The sequence below is a fragment of the Amblyomma mixtum genome, chromosome 9 (assembly GCF_055824585.1).
Source record: "Amblyomma mixtum isolate Tamu chromosome 9, ASM5582458v1, whole genome shotgun sequence".
Taxonomy (NCBI): Eukaryota; Metazoa; Arthropoda; class Arachnida; order Ixodida; family Ixodidae; genus Amblyomma; species Amblyomma mixtum.
This window is the reverse complement of record NC_143020.1, coordinates 23,214,015-23,240,355: the sequence shown is the minus strand read 5'-3', so window position 1 is coordinate 23,240,355 and position 26,341 is coordinate 23,214,015. Positions and strand designations below refer to the sequence as shown.

General features: G+C 46.1%; 1 protein-coding gene across 1 annotated transcript; it reads left to right on the top strand.

The window, feature by feature from the left end:
• Positions 1-1,338: 1,338 nt before the first annotated feature.
• Positions 1,339-25,634, top strand: LOC149328507 (glucoside xylosyltransferase 2-like). Its single transcript, XM_089559003.1, has 7 exons — positions 1,339-1,640; positions 2,864-2,869; positions 8,628-8,769; positions 15,288-15,419; positions 17,161-17,353; positions 20,534-20,847; positions 25,461-25,634. The coding sequence occupies exons 1-7, from the start codon at positions 1,339-1,341 to the stop codon at positions 25,632-25,634; spliced, it is 1,263 nt and encodes a 420-aa protein (XP_089415129.1).
• Positions 25,635-26,341: the final 707 nt, after the last annotated feature.

Genomic DNA, 26,341 nt, shown 5'->3' with positions numbered 1-26,341 from the left:
GTACTTCACTGTACGCACAGAACGGAAAAGAGTTTGCGCGAAAATGCTCGAAGCGAGCGGCGGTGCTGACAGTTACAGAGCCGCCTTGGCTGCACCTTTTTCGTCGATTTTCGACTTATTGTTCAAAAATATCTCTTACTTAACATTGCCAATGTCGCTGGTTGAGTACGGAAAGAACATTCTCCCTGCCAAGCAGGCAGGCGCACTCGCCTTCGGATTGCGCGACGGAAAATGTGTTGTTTCTGTTTTTACATCAGGTGCGAAGTAGATGCTTGGGTTTAACCTTGTATAACTTGAAAAGCAGTGATATAGTCGCGGCAACAATTTAACATTGAAAACTGGAGGAGCCGCTATAATGGGTTAGCTCTCGTATGCTGCGTAACAGTGTCGTGAAGCAAATGGCGCAAGAAAAAGCCAGCTCTGAAACAGCTTCAAAAAATGCGGGACGGCTGGTACTTCATCTAAGCAATGCCGCTTATTTTCTGTTTCTAAAATACACAAAATAAAGAAGTGTAAAGAATTTAAAATAGGTTCTGAGAAAAATGCGGTGTCTATCCACAGTTGCTACTCATATTCCTCACTTTCACACGCGATATACTTCTCAGCACTGCGCCAGAGATCTCTACAGCACAGAGCACAAGGGAAACAAAATCTACCTGTCGAGTGCGGAAAGAATAGCTAAAAAAAAATACTGAAGTAGCATTCCCACACGGTGAAGACATTACTAGGGATCATTCCGGAGCGTAAGTATAAGAGAGAATTCACGTTTTTATTTGGCCGCAAGAGCGCATTAACATTGATATAAAGTTTACAACTTCTTAAAAAAAAATTCATAGCACCCCATGCTGCGAAAAAACATCGGATAGAAGGTGTTCCCTTCGGATATTTTGTTAATCTTGTAGTGGTCGCCGTAATGCGACTCTGGGGTTTTGGCGGCATACAGGTCGGCAGAGAGACGGGCGCACGGCGTGATGGTTAGTGCCTGTTTGTTGCTTTAGTTATGCCTGCGCCTATGTCGATGGTGAATTGACAGAGCGAAATGCTTTTAGGTAAATCTGACTAGATATCGCGGGTAGTACCCCTCAAATATAGCGTTTCCTCATGAGAGGAATGTTTATCTGGAGAAATTTTGAACGGGCGAGGGTTTTCAGTGTGTTGTACGCCATTTGTGCAAAAAAATAACATTTGAGCGTAGCGTCCTAATGAAAGCCACTGTAATATTTCACCGTATTTTTCCCGCCACAAGATGCAGAGGTTTGTTGCTGAAGCTCCAGCATGCAAAACTCATCCGATCTTAAGTATTTGACGCACTATGTTCCAGTGTGAAGCCAACTTGAAATGAATTCCGTGAAAATCCCGGGCTCCCTCAGGACATTCCTATGCCTGAGCCTGCTGTGCATCGTGGTTGGACTGGCTACTCTGAAGCCGCGGCACATGCCTTCGTACCTATACATTCCTGGCATTGACTTGAATGACAGTACGCTGCGCTTCGTTTCTGCAAACGTGGAGGCAAGTGCTAAGATCTTTGCTATCTTAAAGCAAGTGGAGACGAAGCTTATCGCCCTTGCTGAGGCTAATACTACCAAAGCTCAAGAGGCTACGAAGCTTAGTGCTTCCTCAAGCAAGAGACCAGTTCACAAGTAAGTGACAGCCTAATGTTCCCACCGAAAGGCCGTTTGTGAGTGAAAGCAAGGATCATCTGTTCTCAATACTCGTGTTGTATAGCTATTCTCTATTTCATTAGAATATTGTATGCCGTTACAATCTAAAATGTGCAGCTCCTTAATCTGTTACGTGTACACTTCTCAATAACATCAATCCTGTTTAATAACTGATGTCGAGTGTTAAGATTCAGAGGTGCTCTTATAATTGATGGCGACTTCGAAGCATTGCTTGAAAACAGCATTTTTTGCCCCGATGAATACACGGCTTTAATACCTTAACGCAAATATTCTGGCAGTGCATTCCTGGCCCTTCGTGAATAATTCACGTTGCGGTGGTCTTTTTTAATTTTTAATTGCGGCACGGCTGAGCATGGTGGCGGTTGCCAACGCCCTGTTTCAAAGGGGGCGCTCCCATCCATCCATCCATCCATCCATCCATCCATCCATCCATCCATCCATCCATCCATCCATCCATCCATCCATCCATCCATCCATCCATCCCTCCATCCCTCCATCCCTCCATCCCTCCATCCCTCCATCCATCCATCCATCCATCCATCCATCCATCCATCCATCCATCCATCCATCCATCCATCCATCCATCCATCCATCCATCCATCCATCCATCCATCCATCCATCCATCCATCCATCCATCCATCCATCCATCCATCCATCCATCCATCCATCCATCCATCCATCCATCCATCCATCCATCCATCCATCCATCCATCCATCCATCCATCCATCCATCCATCCATCCATCCATCCATCCATCCATCCATCCATCCATCCATCCATCCATCCATCCATCCATCCATCCATCCATCCATCCATCCATCCATCCATCCATCCATCCATCCATCCATCCATCCATCCATCCATCCATCCATCCATCCATCCATCCATCCATCCATCCATCCATCCATCCATCCGTCCATCCGTCCGTCCGTCCGTCCGTCCGTCCGTCCATCCATCCATCCATCACGTCCGTGCGTCCGTCCGTCCGTCCGTCCGTCACGGAGGAAAAGCTGCTGAGAAAATCGAGTGCCGCCAAGCAATACCTCGCGCAAAAAGATCGCGCATTATGCAACGCATTCTTGGCTTAACCAAGCTAAGCCAGGGCATCTTTTTTAACCTCCGCATTGCATTGACATCCTTTTCAAAAACGGATCTTTTTGCTGAACTGGCTCTTCCATAGCGATGAGTGGCGCCCGCTGCTTACAAATCTTTTTGACTTGGACTTTCGCTTTCGAGGAGGGGGCTGCTTGTTTTATACCCAATGCTTTTAGGAAGTGACGTATAAATTGCGTATTTCAGCAATAAACCTCAGTTGAGAGTTAGTGCTTATCTGCGTCGTTTCCTTTCCGCCCCTCGTGCTCGTTTTGTGCTATTGTTACATCACGCAGAGAAATCGGCATTAGTTACAACATTTGAGCAAGTATTTCAAATATCCAGCTTGACGAAATCTGAGGGTATGTTGCATCCAATTTTTCCCATCGTCCCGGCCTAGCTTAGTGTCTTATTCGTACCTGCCCTATGGGAAGGATAACTCTAAGCCGCATTGAGCGGTATGGTTGAGCAGATTGCTAAGGTAAATGTTGCGCTGAAGCGAAACAAGCCGGAATTGAAACTATTGGCCTCATATCCTATCTGTGTGCAACAGAACGCGAAATGTCGCCGTTAACAGTGTAGACTGATAGTGCGGAGAGTGCCACCGGTGGCGTACCGCGCTTCACACTTGTAGACCTTTGGTCGCTGTAATACTTCATGCAAGATATATTTTCGCTCTTTGCGCACTTTTGCACTCGTGCTACTTACTGAAAAACCAGCCGTGTACTCTGTGCTATGCTTGGACTGCCCAAGTGGAGGAATGCATGTCTGCTGATGAATGTTTTTAGCTCGTCCCTTAAAAAAAATTTTTAGACAGTCCATATATTGTCGATAAATGTTACGCTATGAAGTCTATAGACTGTCTATAGACAGACCCTGTAGACTGGTTTTTAGACAAAATATAGATTTAAGGTGATACAAATTTAGTAGACTTTTGTTTATAGACAGTCTCAAGACAAATGTCTACTGAAAGTCTATAGATCTATAGGAAGTCTACGCACATTGGTCTACAGACAGTCTATAGACGATCTATAGACATATAGCCACAGATTTCCTATAGAGTTCTATATAGACCGTCTATGGACACTTCTCTATAGACGGACTATTGACGACTTATAGACTTATGGACACAGACTTCCTGTAGATTACTGTCTACAAACAGTCTACAGACAAAATTCTACTGGTCCAGTAGACATATGTCTATAGACTGTCTATAGACATTCCATAGGTGTGTGGCCTGGCAGTGCTATAGACCTTTGTCTGAAGACAGTCTATAGACGTCTGTCTACGAAACCTTTGGTAGACAATTATCTATAGATGCCTATAGACAGACAGTCTACAACCGTTGAAAAAGGTCACCAGACAGAGTTCATAGATGACACGATGAATATACTAACAAATTCAGTTTATTTTCAAGCTATCCAGGCTGGGAATATGAAAAACATGCACCATAAGATCGCACCACTGTAAAATAAATGTTCAAATTAACAGTCCGGCTAGTTTCCTCAGAAGCATCCCTCCGGCCTGTTGTCTGCGGTCAATCAACCGGGCATGTTCACCTGCACAGCCCAAAGGAAAAAAAAATAATATAAGACGAACTTCAAAAAAAATTTCATTCCATCTCTACACATCTTTACAATCCAAAGCATATCCTCGCTAAGCCACTCTAGAAAGGCAGTCTTGATCTTTCGGGTTGACTTCATGGGATTTAAAGACCCAAGCTGACACAGGCTAGAGACGCTGTAGTGAAAGGCTGCTGAATAATTTTGGCCACCTGTGCAGAGTACACCGGCCTTTAGCATTTTGCCTCTATTAAAATGCGACCGCATAGGCCGGGATCTAACCTGCATCTTTATGGTCGCAAGACGAACGGGATAACCACTGAGCTGTCACGCCGGCTTCATCATTTCAGCAAATACACATGACAGATTCTAAGTACCTTCATAAAACATTGTAACAAAAACCCATAATTCCTGGAGCACTCTACCCTGAATCCAAAACTGATACTGATTTCTCTCTGTTACAGCCAATACTGATCACTTTATCGCATTTCTTTTACATTATTTGTAGCAGAAGACCTCGAAGAATAGTGCCACATATCCTCATTGACTCGCTACGAGGTGTTGAGAATGCCACCTTCATAAATTACAGATTCAGTGCGCCTTACACAGGTATCCAAAAAGGAGAATATTGCAGCATTTATTTTTATACCCGCTATTGAACAAGCGCTTTAAAATGCCCTGCGTAAAGCCTGGTACGGAAGCCGATTTTCAAACGGGTACAAGCTATGCAAAACCAGCAGGCAGAAGCAACCAGTTCACCACAGATTTGCGCCTATAATTTGAAGCACAAAGACGGAACAGCATACATGAGCGCGCGCTCTTAGAAACAAGCCTGTTGCTTCGCTTCAATGCCGCGCTCATTAATCAGAAATCTCATACAGCACATAGTAGCTGCAGCTGCGCCGTTTCAAATGCAGTCGCGAGCTTGAGACAACGTATTACTGTCACGATGAAATACAGTCTGAAATTGACTTAGTTTTCCCTTCAAGAGCAACCCCAATAACGCACTAAAGAGGTGTTTCTTGCATAGAGGTAATCTAACCTAACACTGCTAGAAAAATCAGCGAAAGCATTGAACACGCTCAAAGTAGGGAATGTTTCAATGAAACAATTAACGTCTGCACCAATAGGCGCAGCTGTAATAACACAGCGAGGCTTGAATTACATTTGTGGCGCAAACAAGGGTCGAGTTACATCGGCGCTTTTGTAATATAGCAATCCGAAATCAGAAACACATACTTTCGCTCTCGCGCAAATGCTATTCGAGAAATCTGTTCACGCGTGTGTGGGGTTCATGAAGGCGCCACTCGGAACGAAATGTCAACCATCTCTTGCCAAGCCGACCTGTAATCAGCTTTCAAAATGATGTGCTCGCAGGCCAGCGCGGCGGCCAACGGCTGTGATGAGAGACGCGGACGAATGCATACGGGGAGGCGGGATGCAGCTCGTAGGTTCTTCCGAGGTGTTTGTGGACGCCGCCCATTCGCGCGCGCAACGAACTTCATTCACCCATCACACTATAAGCATTCCTCCAGCGCCACTTGACTACAACTTTGACAAACGACCCGTTCTCCAGACTATAGCGTTACAAAACACATTTGCTGAAACGTCGGCGTACACGACGCGCACCGAGTGAGCATCCACACGTAGCAAGCAATGCACACCTCGCCAAGAACAGCACTCGATGGTACGGACAGGCGATAACACAAAGATTATAAAATAAATCTAATCCACTTAAGAACGCAAGTGTACGTACGTTTTCGGAGGTGCCAAGGCAATCGAGCTCACACTGCGCTAACTCAGAGTTCCATTTCAGCCCTCACTCACAGGCTAAGCGACATTTCTGGCCGCGCATCTACCTTGAAGCACGAAAAATCTGTTCGACAGCTCGCGAGGAGCGGCATCAAGGGTGTCGCACAGACTTCCTTTCCGCGCGATAGTCAACACAGCGGCACAGAGATAAGCGGCATTAGTCGAGAACCCGATGACATCCTACGCTAAGAAACGAACACAAGACGTTTGTCGCTGCGCACATAATCTGTTCCGCACACACAGATTTGCTTAGAGTGGTTTAAGAGACCAAATGATTAAAATATAATCGTGTAGACTTACCGTAAGCGGACGATCAAGTTGTATTTTGAAGAAAACATAATCCGCGAGAAAACATGCCGACGCTGCCGATGCATCCACGCACACAGTTGTTTGCATCCCGAATGATTTTCCGCCGTCTCGCGGTTAAACGGGCAAAACGTGAAATAGAAACCCATTTAACGGTTGTATCTTTATAGCTCGCACTCTTGCCGTGTGCAGCTTGACCTGGTATCCAGGCATTTGGTTTATAAGCTTAAATTCTTTACTCTGTGAAAACAGAACCCAAATATAATTGCTTGTCCATACGCGCCGAATCTCCCACTGAATGGTATGTGGTACACTTCTTAAAGAATAATTATAATGTTGCATAGCATAACGTCGTTTTTGCGTGTTTTGGTGTTCAGTAAACTGATATGCGCAACATCAGCGTGTCACCGGTTGCGAAGCAACAGGTGCAAGGGCTGGAACGAAAAAAATACTGGCTTTGGGATTGTTGCGTCGCAGCACTTTTTCACGTGAATACAAACTGCAAAGGTACAAATGGCAGATGGTAATCCCACAGAGGATCATCCTCTTTGAGACTATTCTAAGGCGCTTCTAAGGAATGGGCGCATCCTTGAATTCTCACACCCCTCTTTCCTTCTTTATTTTCAGGACGTTTTAAAGCGAAATGTAGAACCGCTGATGAAATGTTTCTTATTTCAGCGTGTTGGAGAGTAACGATTGAAAGATGAAATCGAATTGCCTCGAGCGATTCCTTTAAGGGAGAGCGTATTCGGTCGATGTAGTACAGATTGCGGGCGCCCTTACTTCAAAAATGGCTGCCTTAAGGGAGGCAGTTTTCAAGTAAGAGCGCCCGCAAATACTAGCAAGTAAGCAGAGGAAATTTCCTCAGCTTACTTGGTAGCATTAAATCCATAATTGTATTGACAGTATATATGTCATGGTATCACGAAAACAAGCTTATCAAGGCTTCTGAAAACAATATACAGGAGGGTGTTGTAATGTGCTCACACAATACTTCTTAATTTCCATTATAGCGAAGGAGGTGGAGGACTGCCGACATAGTTGTGGTCACCAGATGCAGGTCCCCTCAGCATGCACTGCAAAAAGAAATTGACATTGCACGGGACTTAGTAGAAAGTCAGTGCACAGAACATTTTTAGATAAAACGAGGATTGTTATAGACTGGTATATAGACAGTAGACTATCAATAGTGTATAGCCTAGAGAGAATCTATAGACGGCCTGTAGACGAAAGATTGAAGTAGTTATGGAATTTAGTCTACAGAGAGTCTCCAGACCGTCTATAGACGAAAGTAAATTGAGGCACCAATAGACCGTAGTTTATAGACAGTCTATAGTCTGTCTATAGAAGAAAGGAAATTGAGGCAGCTATAGACCTTAGTCAATAGTGAGTCTAACACCATCCATAGACGAAACGAAATTGAGGCCGCTATAGAATTTGTCTATAGACAGACGATAGTCGGTCTATAGAAGAAAGGAAATTGAGGCACCTATAAACCTTAGTCAATAGAGAGGCTATAGACAAATGGAAAATGAGGCAGCTATTGACTTTATTTTATAGATATTATATAAACTGTCTATAAACTAAAGGAAAGGTCTATAGGATGGCTATAGAGTCTATATAAAGTCTATATAAAGTCTATAGACCACTTAATAAGGGGTATCAGCACAGATTTCACTTCAATTTCTCTAATTAGAGTGAAACTGGTGCTTCCACCTCAAGCGCCGGGGCAAATCTGGGGCAACTGCTACTTGCGCGAGAGTAGGCAACGAGGGCATGTTCGCACTCAGCGCATCCCTTGCGGACAGCCTGACGCATACTTGCAGAGCACGTGCTGAGATAGTATCACGGATAAGTAAATGTGAAAATGTAGCCGCTAAATGCATTCCTGTTTTGTTATAGGGCGGAAGATCGTGATCGTCGACATTTGGACGCTAATTTGTCTTAGCACAGCAAATCATGACCATAATTATCTACAGGCACAATTATTAAGTTTATATATCTCAGGGTTTTACTTTTCGCTCATTTGCTTGTACTCTATACATATAATATTGCATTATTTCTTCTCACGACTCAGTGTGCCGGACCCCTATGTTAAGGGTATGTGTTACGGTCGTAGGTTTATTCTTGACGCCTTTACTCTTACGTTCTCGTTTTTCCCGTTCTATGCAGCATCACGTTGGTGTACGCCATCTGTGTGGATAACTTTGATCTCGGCATGATTGCTGTCAAATCTGCTGTGGCTTACTCCTCGTCCCCGATACGCATAGTCATCTTTGCAGACAAGAAAAATATTTACAAAGTTAAGAACGCGGTGAGTATGGGCACACATCTTATGTCTTGGCAAATGATCAAGCAATTCTCGGAATTGCTTTACGGCCGTATAAAAAGTAAAATAGATTTAGGATGGATTTATTTTTCTGAACTATACGACACTTCCTGGATGTCTAAAAATGGCGTAAAAATGGGTTTCTTCTCCTGTATACATAAACAATCAATAGCCCGGGCTAGAAATATGTCCTATGCATGCAGGAACACTTCACGGGAACAATACAGACCTTATATTTTCACCCTCGCACAAAGTCTGTGTGTGCGCTCTTTCTTTCTACACAAGGCGCCATCTGTCGGCGCTCGTGGACGAGTGCACAGCGGGCGGCGCGCGCGCCATACGTAAAACGCGAGCAGTGTGGACGTGTTCTTTCTTCAGTCGTTGATGAGCTCAGTCATCTAACGTACATGGCCCTATCTGTACATCGCAACTCATATGTTTCCTCTGCCACACATGCTACGGTTATCTGATGGCATTGTTACTGCTTAAGGTGACATTAGAGCGCAGTTGACCAGGTAGGTTACAGACTTAAAGCCGGTATTTACAAAATATTTCTGCCCTGCTGATTAGTTTCTTGCCTTCTGCGCGTGCTGCCGTGAGTGATTACAGTTGTATGCATCAGGATGTACAACCTTTATCAAATGTATACAACACAAGGATCTACCTTCTGAGCCCTGTCGTGCTCAGAAGTCTTTATCTAAAGTATACACCTCAATGGTCTACCTTCGGAGCCCTGTCGTGCGGCCCCTCTTGAGTACTTAAATTAAGTCCTCGATCCTCCGAAGCTTAGACCTATCGATGTGCTAAAGAGATCTGGCACGCAGCTTCGAAGCTCATCCCCGGTCTATATATTTTTGACAAAGACTGTAATCCAACTGACGGGGTAGCGATGAGCAAGAGCTAACCGGATTTAGGAGTTCACTGAGGGATGTTCAGGCAGCACGTGTGTTTTTGATTCTCAGTAATTTTTAATCGACATCCATGCGCTGACGTTCGAATAAAACACAGCTAGCGCACGGGAATACAGCAGCACCGCCACCTGCTCAAGTTAGTATTTCGATGTGCCAGAGGGGGAAGCAGGGTAAAAGGCTCTTTCTGCGATAGGTATCTGCCTGAGCCCTAGGAAAATACGCAATATTTTTTATTGCATTGTATGACACTTGGCCAAAGGGCTACCTGACGCTCTCATATATGCCGAGATCTTCCAATCATCAAAGACGTGACTTCAGAGCACAGAATTAAAAAAAGCTGGTTTCTCTTTTAATATTTATGCAAGTTCTCACTAATGAATTGAGACTGCCTTGTTATGCTCCAGTTAGCATAAAGCACGACAGACCTTTTCTCATATCCAGCGACTAAGCTGAGCTCACAACCGTAATTTGTATGTGCGTCTGTCGCAAAACCGGGCAGGAGACAGGAGACCCATACTTGCGGTATGAGCTTTACTTTCCTGTGTGAAGCTTGTACCGGTGCTGTGCGATGAGGTGGCGTGCTTGTTGACTAGTTTGCACGGAATCTTCGGCAAACTGCTCAGCTTGGCCCGAGAGCTGGTCATAAGTTTAGCAAGGCGACACTGCGTCTAGATTCGAGTGAACCTATCTGCCGTATGGGAGGCGGAACACGGCCTGACACAACCACCCACAACTTCACGCAGCAGAACCCCCCCCCCCCCCCCCCTAGTGCTTCCACGGCGACATCTGAGAAGACATCATAGAACGGTTGAAAATCTAGGAAAGAGTTGCCGCCTTCAAAGATTGGGTCGACACTGACTAGCTCAGAAACGTCTTGACAAGAATTGATCACAGCGCTCGGAAGCGGTTCGAAAGCTGTGGAGCGCAGCTCGCTTCTTGGTGTTCGTACTGGCGCCGTCTCCAGGAAAACTACGGTAGCTCATAGCTTCGCGAACGGACTGAACGTGGTCTGTAATCTCGCGTTCAGCTCCCAAACGAGAATATCGCACCGTGCGCCCAGGACACGACACGCCTCTTCAAGCGCGTGAACCGTGCAATGTACAAAGGAAAAAATTATGGCTGAGGCTTAGCTAAGGTTAAGCCTAGTCAGATTCGAAGCATATTGGTGGCTAGGCTTGGTAATACATGGCTTTCCTTGGTTGCATACTTGGTCATTTTAATACAACCACTAGAAGCCTGCGTCGTGGGGGAAGACAACGGCATGGCTACAGCGGAACGCCGACTAACCCCGAGACGCGCGTTGGGTGAGCGCCTGGATTGCCACGGAAGCCGCGTCTGCCTGCCCGGTGGAGCGAGCGTTTCACCTACACCGAGTGTGAACGTGCGTTCGAAATGCGCGGGAATGCCGCTCGAGGACATTCCGGCGTCTGTGTGATGGCATCGTCACGACGACGTCACGGTGTCACGTGGCGTGACGGCTAGGGGTCCCACGGCGACGGCGCGAGGTGGAGGCCGCCTCTCTCATCCGATGTCACGTCGTGTGACGTCACGGTGTCACGTGGTGTGACGTCTAGGGGTCCCACGCCGACGGCGTGAGTGGTAGCTCTAGCAATATGCTTCGCATAAAAGATGCTCGACCTCATGCGTGGCGTCAATGTGCAGCTCTTTACTGGACTTGTCCGAAGTCCCCCAAAAACTGTCGCCGAGTTTCTTACGGAGTTTTCCACCATTCAGACTGTGCTTCAGGAAAATAGCGTCCCAGTACGATGCTACTGTGGCGGGCGGCAGCGTTCCCCGCGCGTTACCATTGCACAGCACCGATGCCGCTTTACGCTTTATTAGAGATTTGAACCACTCGATAGTGTGCGACGTACTCCGGCTGCTATACGGCGCACCGGTCGCGACTGCCAGCTCCATTGAGAGGGTCATCCGAGCGAAGGTCCAGCAAGCCCTCTGGCCGCCCTTGCCCACCGATGAACTACGTCCATCCCCTGCTCTTGTGGCGCCAGCATGTCCTCATATCAGTACACCAGAGCCCTGATAAAAAGGAGGCTAAAACAAGGGGTTGTTGACTTCAGAGGCTGCAAAGTCGTGTCTTCAAATGAGAAGTCTGCCGCCCTCAGTAATGCGGCGCGACCAATCCAGATGCTTCAAATTTCAGCGGACACTGTCACCCTGCCTCGTCGAACCAATGGTCTCTTTACTGTCGAGTGTGATGCACTTCCAGACTATGAGGCCATTACTGAAACCGATATTTGATTAGTGTTGACGCAGTCGTCTGTGTGTTCCGCAGTCTGAACAACTTCAGAACGGCCAGTCACATGTGAAATCTTCGTCAAATATATACAACCGGAGGAGTTTTCTTCCAAGCCGTGCAGCGGGGCTTTTAAGCATATTTAACAGTGCTAAGGTTCGTATCGTTGAGGACTTAAGTTCCTCCCGCCTTCGTGAGATTAGTGTCCCCAAGGTTGTAAGAGGAGCAGTGTTGCAGAGCCCAGAAACATACCGTTCAAGCTGTATACTTTCCACAAAGGCTGTACATTCTACCAGTTTTACGCACTTTCATCGGGATCTTTCTTGCGGCACTTCCGTAGTATTTGCCGAACGCATGTCTGAAGTTTCGGAGTGTTTCTACTCTGAAACGCTGCAGACTTCTCTGTTGCTCGGGAGTCTCATAGTCACCTTCGCGGTGCCATTCATCAAAAGAAACAGCTGTGTGTACTGTTGCTCGAGTTCAGAGAGTGTTTCGCCCCCTCGTCGAAATTGCGACGAACAACCACTGCCAAGCACCGCACCATGACATTCAGCGGCGTACACCCCATCATCAACACACGTAACGCGTCTCGTCGAGAGAGCGTGACGTCTTCAGTCTCAGGTTAATGAGATTTTCGAAGATTCAGTTATCCAGCCTTCCAAGAGCCCACGGTCCTCTCCAGTCGTTCTCATTAAAAAGGAAGACTGCTTGCAAAATTTTTGAGTCAAATACCGGAACCTGAACGTTGTCAACATGAAGGAAGCTTTCCAGTTACCATATATTCGCAACTCTCTGAAGCCTCCTGCGTGCTCGGTATTTTTCGTCGATCTACCTACAAAGTGGCTACTGGTAGACTGAGTTCGATGAACGAAACGTGAGAAGACAGCCTTTATGAATTGAAAAGTTCTACTTTTCGCCTGTCTTGCGCGCCTGCCACATTTCACCGCACGATGCATTTTACATGTCCGACAGCTGTATCAAGGAGCAGACAGGTACCAGGCAAAACGACGCCGTTTATTCCATGCCTAAGGAACAGCGACCATTCGCAAACAACGCTCCGCTTTTAACTGTTCGGCGGCGGATGCGCACTTCGCAGAGTGTCTTGTGAGCGGCGCGAACAGACACCACAGTACACACTGCCTTCACCGGTTGTAAGTGGCAGCGTTACCTAGTATAAATACGTGGCGGTTTTAACGACATTTGGTGATAAATCTGACCGCCGCCTAGCAATGTGTTTCTCAGCTTCACGAAATTGTAATCGACGGCTGATAGCTAGCGTTTCAGGTGCCTTCTCCTTTGGGTCCTGTCCTTCGCGCAGTTTTAATTGTGAAGATATCTTGTCACGACCATAGAAAACTTTCGATGTGGAGACGTGTCATGCTGCACAGGTATTCCATGCGCCATCGAATTTCCGCTCAGCTCACTCTATGACCATCATGTCTGATGCGCTCTGCTTAGAAAGAAAAGCATTGTCACCATTGAATTCACGCTGACTACTATCGAGTAATACACGGCACCATGTGCTCGGCTTCTTGTTTACGCCTCGTTTTTCAGACGATAGGTAAGTCGACCCGCTTAATCTCTAAACTGGAGCTGGAAATTGGTTTAGAATTTTCCGTACGTTTCCCAGCCATCACATTAGATACCTGCCGTCGGAAGCAATAAATCCGAAGATTTCTGAGTATTAAAAGCTACAAACCTCTTCAATTGCTACTGGCCGCAATTTCGCTGATCACTGATTTTTTTTCTTTTTGCATGCGAATTACGGCTCATTTAGCCAGCAGTGCGCCTTTATTCCTGCCGCTCTCAACGCGTGTCTAATGCATTCTTCAGAAAATGCCTTCACAGGCCATTGAGGGCAAAAAATAATAAAGAGATAACTCTTTGCCACTGCGCTTGATGTCGTGAAAGAAAGTGTTCGCTCAGTGACAGTGACACTGGTTCGGCAGTTACGCGAGAAAATTACTTCATTATCTGCATTTGTTTTGCGCAGTTCATGACAAGATTTAGATCACACATTGGTTTTTGTTTGTGCACACGGAATAACCTTATTTCCCCGATAGTGTATTTTTGATCAACATCAAATTTGCTGCTTCCACCGCTAGAACTGCCTCCGCGATCGAGCGCTTTCGTATGTCTACAGCGCGGCTGCCTTCGTTCCACGTGTTGGACCGCTCCTCTTTAATGTGGCGATTAGGGCGCGAAGCGTCGTTGACCGCTTTCGCTCTTCTGCTCCGTAATAACGCTAGCCCACTTTTATCGCCCTTAGAGAGGCGTTTGGCCTCCTTCTAGCCTTCATATGCATCTAAAAAGTGCAGTTGTTGGAGACGTGGCTGTCTTTATCTGTCTCTCAACCTAGCCGGCTCAATCGCACGGGTGTGCAGGCAGCCATAACACTACCGATCGGAAGCGTGAAATGAATTATTTAAAGGAAGGGAAGACGAGGGTATTCATTGCGCAGTTCTTGAGACTGCCAGTTAGAAAACACTGCGTGAGGGGATGCGGCTCGGGCAAAGTAGTTTAGAGCATCCGAAAATAAAGGTCATTAGAAAAATGACCGTTTGCCATCATGCCAGCTGAAAGGATTCCTTGTTCAGCAGTTGCATACATTGTGCATAGCAGGGCTGTCGTTTAAACGTGATTTGCCGCACTCTATCTCGGACACCAATGCACTTGGGATTTTGCCTTCAGTCCGTTTTGCCAGGCGTCCTAGTAGAACTCAAGACGTACAGTGGTGAGCAGCCTTGTCTAGAGCGCTTGAGCAGTGCGCACTTGGTAACAAAAACCGAAATTAGAGAGCAGCCCCTCATTACAGGGCAAAGTTTTCGTGCCTGCTTTGTTTACGAAGCTATCTGGCGCTACTTCCGTGCAAGCGTTGCAGCTGGACCCTAGAGGCTGCCACAAAATCTGGATTTGTTTGCAAGGAAGTGCACCGCCCGAGCGCTCTAAACAAGGCTGCTCACCACTGTACATGTCGCGTACATTAATGTATTCTGCCCTTGGCACCGAACGTGACTAGTCTAAGGGGGCTTTGTCTGGACAGGCGCAATGTCATACGATGTGTGCAACTGTCTAACAGAAATCGAAATAAATGAGGTCGTTGAAAAAGAAACACTTGCTAGGCATCGCTCAGCTCATCCTTTGGTGTCTGGATCCTTGGCTGCTGGGATTTAAAATAATGATGATGATCACGTTTGGGTGCTGTTACTTCTCCTGGTGGTGTTTATTTTCATTGACTGTCAAGACTTATTTCCAGGTCTATCCGCTGTGCTGACTGCCTTTTTTTTCTTCTATGTGCGCCTTCGTGGCAAATTTGGTCCTTCTTCACATGCGACAAGTGCTCATCGTGGCCACTCAGCGTCCTTAAAAGGGTTCGTGTTGATGTGCTGCCAGCGGCTTTCCCAAAAGGAGACGAGAAAAAATGGAGCAGCATGTTTCGGCCGTGCACTACGCAGAGGCTTTTCGTACCGGTAAGTGGCCTGCATTGCTAGCCTCCATTTATATTGGGGAACTATTTGTTCCATGATATTTATCGTTGCTCAGGCTGTCCGTCAAGGCTGGCCAGTGCGATCATCTCTTCAGAACATAGCAGGTTCCGTCGTAAAATGCACCTAAATTTTGCAGCTTGTTGAAGAATATTAAGAGGCCACTGATTACGAACTGCAGAAAGATAGCACTAAGACATAACAAACCACTGAGAACATATGAACTATGAAGGAACAATGAAGTGGGGACGCCGAAGAAGAAGGTCGGCATCTGCATTCTGGGGCACCAAGCTCTGGCCGACTCACTTCTGTAAATGTAACTTGTATTAGTGGGGAGCAGGTGTTGAGTTCATCACCATGGAACCCTCTCGACATCTTTGGAGCCGGACTCGCTGGAGTGTCATCGCTACCCGCGAAAATAACCCAGGACAGCGACACACGCCAGCCTGGTGCGGCAGTGCCCAATTGGCAGTCATATCACTAGCAACGGACCATATCGGCAATTACCAGAGAGTGAGCAATTAAAACCACTGCGATACCACAGTTAAATTCGCTAGTTCTGTTTCCTTTCTTAGCGGTGCCGCGCTAATAATATTTATAAATCACCAACCGTCCTTAACGAGTTGCTACCGGAACTGCTTCGAGATCCGGAACATCTTCGGGAATTCCATTCCAAAAGGGAAAGGCGCACAGCAGACCTTGCTCCAGAGATCGGAAGTGCCATGTTGACACGTGCGTGACTTACACAGAGGATCTCCACAGAGAGAATTGGCTATCTAAAGGGAATCGCGGAAAAGATGCACAGTTTTCTTCAGTTGGACTCTGCCACGAAAGTCAGCAAGCGCTGCCGAACATTTCAGGCATTTAAGCAGCGTCGCATCACTCCCAAGCTCGGCCGATTGCTTGACGTCACCCAAGTCATAAGGATGGTTTCGAATGAGCCTGTGAATCCTGTGAACATTTCATGTCATTAGCCATGTAGTCTGCGATTAACTTCCACTGCAGCGAGACCTAATGTCTCGCAGTGAAGTTTTCGTTTTAGAGACGTTCCGTTTCAGAATATGATTTTTTAGATAATTTCTTGACGTTCAGGAATTCAGGCTAATTTAAGCAATAAGCCACGCCTGAGGGATTTCGCATCAAGAGCGCAGTAAGGTAGAGATATTTTTTTTTCATGTCTTGAGGAACATTCAGTCCGTCCACCCATGAATATCCTCATGTTCTTCTGTACACAAAAACGTTTTATACGTTGTGTTCACAGAGGTATTGACAGAGGTGGAAAAATTCTGCCCGAACTATTCTGACTTGTACAAGTCAGGCATCCTAAGATTTTCTCCTCCTTTTATTCTTCTCTTATACGCTTACTGAACATAAACTTTCAAATCAATGAAACTCTTACTGAGATTCTAATCAAGCGAAGTCCATCCATGCTGAGCAATATTTAACCTTGGAATGAGATCTGTTGATCACGTGATCAGGAGCGCACTAACACCCTCCTTGCGAGAAAGGCCATATTATGAGCTCCAGCCCAAATTACGAAGCGTCACACCGCATGACGGTAGGTGCCCGACCTTACTTCGCATTTGGGCGCGTTTAGAACCTACATGCTGAAAGGTTTAAGCAGCTTTGTGGTGGAGCTGAAATTCTTTGAGTGTAAGAAGAATGTTTTCGATCCTCATGTTCTAATGGTAGGTAAGAAAAGTAGCAACTAATGTCGCTTCTGCAGTCACTGCTTCCAGATGTTGATGCTGCGATGTACGCGGACACTGATACGATGTTTATGCATCGTGTTGAAGATGTGTGGAGGCTGTTTTATGCCATGGATGAACTGAAGCTTGCAGCCATTGCACCTGAAACCGAGGATCCTGCTCTCAACGTATACTTCCATGCTTCACGTCATCCAATTGTTGAACCAGTTGGTAAGTTATGCTGCAGAGATGATCAGGTATGGAAAAAAATGCTTTCTCTCGGTTTCAAGTTTTCAAATGTGTTCTTAATATCTTCCTGCAAAAGTTCTTTGAGGATAAATCCATTAATATGTTAACATGACAGTTACCACTGATTAATGCAAGATTCAGCGAAAGCTTCAGCGAGTTATTAAGGCGACCAATGATTCATCTTTACTACAAACCGATCTTAACACACTCGCCTCATGGTGTAATAAGTCCCTACTTTCCTTAAACATTAGCAAGTGCAAATCTATGTCTTTCACTAGAAAACGCACTGTGAATCCGCATCAGTACAGCATTGGCTCACTTCTTGTCGACCCCACATTATCATACAAATATCTCGGCCTCCACCTAACACCATCACTATCATGGGTAACCCACATTCAAAAGATTTGCGCAGAAGCCTCACGCACACTCGGCTACTTACGACGTAACTTGAAGGCCGCATCCCCTGAAATAAAGAAACTAGCATACATGACATTCATTCGCCCGAAATTAGAATATGCGTCATCCATTTGGCATCCATCTCAAGCTTATCTCGCCGCCGACCTCGAAGCCGTACAGAACCGCGCCATCCGCTTTAGAAAAACCAGCATCACTGCACTGAAACAGTCCGTCTCCATTCCATCGCTCGTGTCACGTCGCATCATATCTCGCCTCTGTCTTCTGCATCATTTCTATTATCATACGCGCTCACGCCACGCAAAACTAGAACCCCCCCCATAGGACGTCTAGCCGCTTGAACCATAATCATAGCATCGCTCGCATCAACTGTCGCACGTTAGCACTCAGTTCTTCTTTTTTCCCGCACGCAATAGCTCTATGGAATGCCCTGCCAAACACCATTGTATCATGCACTAATCGCAAATCATTCCGTGAAATGCTAAAGGACCATTTTTCGTGAGAGCAATCTTTTCAGTTATATGTTGTGCTTGATACAGACAAGTGTCCTTGCTTTTTTTCATTCCTTAGCCTTTGTTTACTCATGTGTTAATTTTTTTTACTTGTTACATATTGTATAACCTTTTCGACGCCCCTGTAAAATATGCGAACAGCGAATCCAGGTCCGGTAAGTACGACCGAGGGATGCCAGGTTATCATAGCACTAGAAAAGAAATGAAGCTGGGAAAGCTTACCATTAAATCATAGGCTTTTTTTTCCTGATTATTTTTCCCCTACAGCTTTGTCGCTGGTCCGTATTTTGTGTGCTGTTGTGAAGCGTGCGGTTTTTTCCTTTGCTGTTCTCTACTGTTACCATAGAGCATTATCACCACACCTCCGCAACGCATGCTCCTCATGGGGAGCTTTGCGACTAAGTACACTTTCTTTGTTCTCTCCGGAAGTAAACGATGCAGCCGCAAACAGCCACTGTAAGTACGCGAACTGCTAAAGGAGCCGTAGTTTCTACACATACGTTCATGTTATGCACATTCTGCTGGCCCCGATAAAGCATGGAACTATTTCCCATCCGTCACCATAAGGGAGTCACTTGAATAAAGGTAGAAAGCAAGGATGAAAGAAAGAAATGGTCGCATGGAGATGTGTTCGAATGATTGGGCCTGCGATATCGTAGTAGTGCAGCTGATTCACAGTTTACAGCTCCGGTTAAAATAAAAACAATCAACTGTGAGGACTTTCCGCTGAACGCTGTATGCCGCCACTACTAAAGGGGGGAGAGACAACGTGGGGCAAAAATGGCCTGCCATCTGAAATAAAAAAAAATATTGAGAGAGCAGGAAGCAAGAAAAAAGAAAAATGGCTGGTGGTTGGACAAACAGGGAACGAGGATACATTAGAAAATTTAAAGGGGTAAGATGGGCTTATAGTTTGAGCCGGTTGAACTAAGATCAGTGGGAGAGTCACCCTTTTCCCTTACTTGCCTTGTTAATTGGATGGATGGATGGAGAACTTTATTAAGCAAGTGAGTTTGGACCGTACAAGGTCTCAGGGCCACCGCACAGCCCTCACATTACGCGCATGTGTCTAGGCCACGTAGGGCCATGGCACTGGCACCCCGGTTCACACAGCGAAGTTGTGCGTCCGGGTCCTGCGACGCAAGGAGGGCCTCCCATTCCTCCCATGTACCGATGGTGGGCTATCCCTGCGGGGGAGGATCGGCAGGGCAGCCGAAGAGGATGTGGTCCAGGGTGGCGTGCGGTTCTCCGCAGAGAGTGCACTCTGGGGAAACATGGCGGAAGTAGGAGAGACGCTGAGGGGTAGGAAGAGTTCGGGACTGGAGTCGCCTCCAGAGGATTTGTTGGGAGTGGGATAGGCGGGGGTGGGGAGGGGGATAGAGTCGACGGGCAAGGCGTGCTTGTTGAGTTAATTCTGAGAACGTGTGTGCCCGCTCCCTCAAGAAATCCCGGCTGTGGTCGCCATTTGCCCGGCAAATAAGTCCTCGGGCTATGTTATCGGCGGCCTCATTTCTGAGATTGCCAGAGTGAGCCGGCACCCACACGAGCTCAATACGCCTATCGGGATTTAGGGTGTACACTCTCAATATCTGCCACGCGGGGGGATGGACGCGTCCGCAGGCGAAGTTAAGAATGGCTGTTTTGGAATCGCTTAGTATATAAGCCGCATTGGTTTGGGCAATGGATATTGCTATAGCTGCTTGCTCTGCTTCTTCCGGGGTATAAGGTGGGTCTATGAAATGGGTAAATGGGGGGGGGGGGGCTGCTGGATGGTAAGCCACAGCTACTGAACGGTCTGGACCACACGCGGCGTCCACCCAGCGCACATCCTCTGAAGTGCCATATTCTTTATGGAGAGCTTTGGCTCCCGCGACTCGGCGGTATTGATGGTATTCAGGGTGTACGTTCTTAGGAAGGGGTTTCAGGATAAGCGCGGTGTGTATGGCGCGAGGGAGAGAGATGAAGTCTGTCGTGTGTACCGGTATGCGAATTCCCAGAGAATCCAGTATATATCGTCCAGTTTCCGTGCCAGCCAAACGAAGGTACTGTGTGTAGCGATGTGCATCTATAAATTCTTGTACAGTGTTGTGCATTCCTAATTTGAAGAGTCTGTCCGTGCTAGTGCTCTTTGGTAGGTTTAGCGCCGCTTTGGTAGCCATGCGGATAAGAGCATTGATCTTGTCTTTATCCGAACAGGAGAGGTTCAGGTAAGAAGCTGCCCTTGCATTCTGCGCAGGTGTGAACGCCGGTTTCATGCTGATGAACCTGACGCGCATGCGCGCATTCCACTTCGAACGCTACATGCTGGAGATTCAACGAGAGTTTGCGCGGAAGTTGATGTATGCAGACCAGGACATCCTGAACGTTTTCTTTGCGCGCAATGCAGAGCGCCTTTTCGCACTGACGTGCCGTTCGAACTTCCGCTACGAGCACTGCAAGAGGAAGCCTCCCTGCTATGACAGGCCTGTAGCTCTGGTCCATGGCTCACGTCTGGTATTCAAACAGAATCAGGAGCCCGCGTTTACAGCACTCCAGACCTGCATGAATAAGGTGAGCGAGAGAAAGGAAAACCATTAACTAGGCTTGTCACTACGCAGCAAGGGATATTTTTCGACAGCAGCCTGGCCGTATCGTTTCGCCCAGTGGCGTAGCCAGAAATATTTTTCAGGGTGTCCGCCCCCAAAAAGGGAGCCTGCCCCCAAACAATATCTTCTGTTCTCTGCTTTATTAAAGCAGAAGGTTAGTTGTTTCGCTCGCTCTAATATCTTCATAAAAATACGAGTCACGCAGGATTCCGAGGACTTGATTCGCAGGACTTCATTCCTGAAGAACATTTCTTTTCTTACAAAAAAAGCATCGTACTAAAAATCGCGGCGGATATTTACAATTTTTACACATACTGTACAGCAACAAAAAAGCTTCTCCTCCCCAACCAAGCCAGCAACTGCGAAGGAATGGCCGGTGTCAAAACTTCAACACTCTGCATACAAACCTGTGCAAGAACGCAGATGTGCTTTTAAAAGGAAAGCAATACTTCTTATTTTCGCGATATTTGATCACCATTTTAGGGCAATGCAAAGGTAAAATCTAGGCTGACGTGAAAGGGTGCGTTAAGGACGCTGGCACCTTAAGGACGCTGGCACCTTGCTATTCACGTTCCTAGCGTACCTTAACAATGTAGCATTGAGGGAACATTCGGACAGCCATATTTGAAAACAAATATTGTAGCTTCCGGATATAACACAGTAAATGCAGGAACAGGAGGAATGCTACATTTGCAACTGAATGAAATGAGAATCGATTCGTGGAAGAGGCGAAAACTTAGATTGCGGGAAAGTGAAAGTACTCCAGCAACAACCATAAAAACACGACGTAAAGATAAGCCTGCTTTATGTCGCCAGTACTAACTTTCTATGCTTTGGGAGTAAAAACTAGTTTTTATGCGAGAGCTTCACTTCGGGACCTTGTGCATCGATCGCCGGGTGCCTGGTTTTCACCTTCGAATGACCTTGAGCTTCGAGAGCAGAGGACAGGCGCATAACTGGCTTCCTGAAACCGTGGAAGCCTTAGTCGCGATTTATGCTATGAAACTACTGAAACCGGAGCTTGGAAAGCAAAGCAAAGTGGAATAACTGCCCTCTTGGAACAGTGGGCACCTCAGTGGTGCTTTAAGTTACGTGGCGGTAGTGACATGTGGCGGTAGTTACATGTTAGTGACATGCGATAGTGACATGTTGACAACGTTGTACCAGAAAAGCAGCAGTGAATCCGTAGGATAGCGGCGTTCATTGTGCTAACTGGGGTGAGCTTTGACAACGTTTTACACTTCGATAATTTTATGGAAATCAAGTGCGCATAACTTGCTCGCTGGGTCAGTGGATGCCTGAATCGCGCTTCTAGGTATACTGTATGTGGGGTGATAAGAGAGAGAGAGAGATATGGGCTGCATGTGTGAGCGCTCACAATGTTGCGGCAGACACGAAAACTGTCGACATCAACAATTAACTACATCTGCCAGGGTGGCAGGGCGGGTGCGCTGCCTAACCAATGCCTTGACCGCACTCAACCTTACGTACGCCAAGCCGCTTAGAGTTGATCGATAGGCAGTAGCTTTCGCCCTCAAAGCTGTTTCAGCAGTAGTTCAACCGCAGCTAATTTTGGCAACGTAAGCCTGGGTTTGCCTCTTATGTACTTGTGGCGTTCGCAAAGGATCCGGAGAAATAGCTAAAAAAATGAGATTCTATCACCCCTCCAAAACCTTCTGGAAACAGGCAACAAAGCGTTAAATACTGCCTAATGTACACAAGTTCAAGCACAACTTTACAAAATTTCAGCATTTGTTTTATTTTCTTCCTCCCAGAACTTATCATTGCTTTCACCTGTAATTGATGTAGGAGGGCTAAAACTACTCGCCTGAGCTCGTCTTGGAAACCATGCCTCTTCCCTACGTCTGAATACCTGTGAACATTTATGCGCGGACTGTGTTGCAAGTACTTCTTTCGCTTTCCAAATTCCACGCATTTTTTGGGGTGTGGTAGAGGTCAGTTGGCAAAGGTATCTTGGGAGCGCATGGAATCTGGCAACGCCGCACTGAGAGATGTGAAGGCAAACATTCTGTATAAGGAATGAAACTTTCTCGAAGACATTAGGGTTCAGCCAACAATCTGCTTGCGCTTTTATTCCTTTCAATATCCGACAAGTTGACCTTTATATTTTGTTTGCATGCTTGTTTGTGCAATTTTTTTACGTTAGCGCATGTGTGTTGTTTGCTTTTTTAATCAGCCCATTCGCATTTCTTCAGTGGTAAGTGTATAGTCCGGCCTGCCATCGCCTTTTCTAAGTGATGTTTTAAAGCTACCCTCTCTGTTCCAAAAACATAGAGTACCTGCCAAATGCTTTCTACCTATCTACCATCCTTACTATAAGCATAATCGCTCGTCTATACCATCAGCTCATTGCCATTGGTAGGTAACCTGCCGTCTCCTTCCCAGCCTGTTGATCTCTAGTTTTACCTATTTCTTTTTTTTAGGAAATACTGCAGGACAAAACTCAAGGATGAGGCGCATACAAAAAACAAAAAGAGAACAGTTTTACAGCAAACATATGAAAAACATAAAAATTGTTGCGCAGGAAGCGGAATGGCGCAGCAGTAGATATAGACTGTAGAATACTCACTGTGGTGCTATGGGACGTCGAAGAAATAGCTCGGAGTACACAAGTACAGGTATGAAATAATAAGTTCGAAGTACAGAATTACAGGCATGACATACAAGCGAACATGCAAAACAAAAAAAAAAAACTTCGGGAATTAAGCGCGTACGGCGACATACAGGCGTGGAATGCAAGCAAAAAAAGGTTAAAACGAAAACGTGTTTTTTTCACAGAGTCCCTGAAATTTAGATAATCTGCCTCAATCACACTTAAATATAGACAATAGCTGTCGGGTAACTTGTTGGAATAAGGCGGTTCAGGGCTATTGTTAATAATGGTATCAGCATTGTCGTGCTGTGGACCTCGGCTACTCAAATGTACTTATGTACTTTTTGATAATGTACCAAAGCAGCTTATAAGAGATTATTATATTCGGTGCATTTCGTTATAAACAGACTGATGATTTTAATTTTTGCTACTGACGAATACTCGTTTCTAAATCCAGTCATTTCCGTTGTTCGATTGCAGTCTTAACATTTCCAATTATGATTTCGATTACCTATGCAAAATCCATATGTAAACTGACAGCCTGCTCTACCATTACCGGCATTTAATATCTTCTTTCACACTTATCAGTGAGAAGCAACGAACATCCTTCGGTACATTTCCGGGCATTTAGTAAACGTTTTGTCATGTATTTGTGGGAAGTTATGTTGGGCGCTGTGGTGCATACGAGTTCATGAGACATTGCACAATCCTCCGCCTGGCATGCACTTTCCTTTCCTTCGTAATTCCTAAATAGGGCATCCCTGCTGTTGGTGATGACTGACTTTGCGCCTAGGGGTGAAGGAAGAGCGAGCGCATGCCTCGCTAATAAGGACCGTTGGGCAGGTATTTATATAACCACTTCGAAGGAACATGCGGCTTATCAGAGTTTCCGCAAAACGAAGTCATAAGAGGTGGGCTGGTAGGAATGCAAAACACCACTTAAATAAAGGAAACAATGTATGGCAGCCGTGTTTATATTTGATTTAATTATTGAGGTTTAGCGTCCAAAAGCGACTCAGCTATGAGGGACGCTGTAGTGTAGGGTTCCGGAAATTTCGACCACCCGGGAATCTTTAACGTGCACTGACATTGCGCAGTACACGGGCCTCTAGAATTTCACCTCCATCGAAATTCGGCCGCCGCGGTGGGAGTTCAACCCGCGTCTTTCGGGCAACTGGCCGAGCGCCGTAACCACAGCCACCGCGGACGGTTGAGGCCGTGTTTAGATAATGTGAAAAAATTGAGAGCAGACTGATGTTGTACGGAACGTACTGTCTGCGTCCCAGACCAAGTACGCTCCCAAAAACTGAAATATCCGTTTTGAGCAATAAACACCAGATGGCGCTTGGGAAATTAAAAATCAATGTGCAGTGTGTGGTAGATCTGTGGAAACAATTGAACACCTCATAATCAAATGTGATGGTATCCATCCGGATGTCGATGCAGGCACAGTCACTCTTTCTGAGGCCCTAGGGTTTAAAGATAACAATGGTCATGTAAATAAATCTGCAGTGGAAGTCAGCAAAAAGCGATTGGAGGATTGGTGGCTGAAAAGCAGAGATGTGGCATAAGGTTAGAATAGTAGGAAACCGTAGGCAAAGGTGATGGAGAATCTTAATGAGAATTGCCAACACAGTAAACAAAAAAAAATAATAAATAAAGAAAAGCTGAGCATGGTGGCAATTGCCACCACCCCGTTTCAAAGGGGGCGCTCCTATCCATCCATCCATCCATCCATCCATCCATCCATCCATCCATCCATCCATCCATCCATCCATCCATCCATCCATCCATCCATCCATCCATCCATCCATCCATCCATCCATCCATCCATCAATATAATATTTCTTTATTCTACATATGACCATTCTCTTAGAGAGAAAAAGGGTAGTTAGGTCAATAAAAGTGGAAATATTTTGTTCGTAATAGTGCTTGTATTTAACAAGCAATTTTTTTTGTTTCAGTACAAACTGAATGAAAGCCTCGTGGATCATTTCATCCATCCTCTGAGTGAACGCCTCCGAAGACTAAACACGACATGCTCACAGGAGCTACAGAAGCAGCTTCCCTTATGGAAGGCGGCGGCCGTTCGCGTAGACAATGCTTTGAGAAAAGCCAGGATGCAACACTCGTCGTAAGCAATAAACACGACCGTTGGCCTTTTTGCATCCCCACTTCATTGTGCACGGCTTTCCTTGACATATATACTGTAGCGCTGCTGTTAGTTTCACACCAGACATACAGTTCCTAGGGGATGTCCACTTGTACGAAGACGAAAGTCGTGTAATACGAGCAAATATACTGGTTTTTGTGCTCAAGCTGTCGCCATTCTTGTCCATTCAACCTGATAGTCAGGTGAGTTGAAAGGCGCGCCTGAGCATCAGAAAACATCATTACAAGGTAGCAACTTGGCTCAAATGCATTCAGACAGGCAGGCGTATAAGATAAATTAATGCCGCACAAACAACAATTGTGTTAGCTAGTCGGAAGTGGAACCCCTCTGCCTTTGGTTGATTCATACCTGCTACCGCTAGGCCGCTGCGCCTTGCAGGCACGTTCATAGGGCTTGCCTAAAAATTTGCTTAGCCCGTTTGGGACGAAGAAATATCTACCTGTGGGGATTTCATCATTTTAGAAATAATTCTCCTTTATAAAGAGAAGAACATCAGTGTAATTTCGTCACGATTGCTTCAATCGCTCCTAAGGTACACAGGTGAACTTTTTATAGTGCGCTGGGTCCTCCTCCCCATAGCACATGTGGCTACTTCGCTCCACTCCTACTTAGTGGCGCGATTTTTCCCAATATATCCGTGACTTTTACGCAGGGTGATATAACACTTCTTGC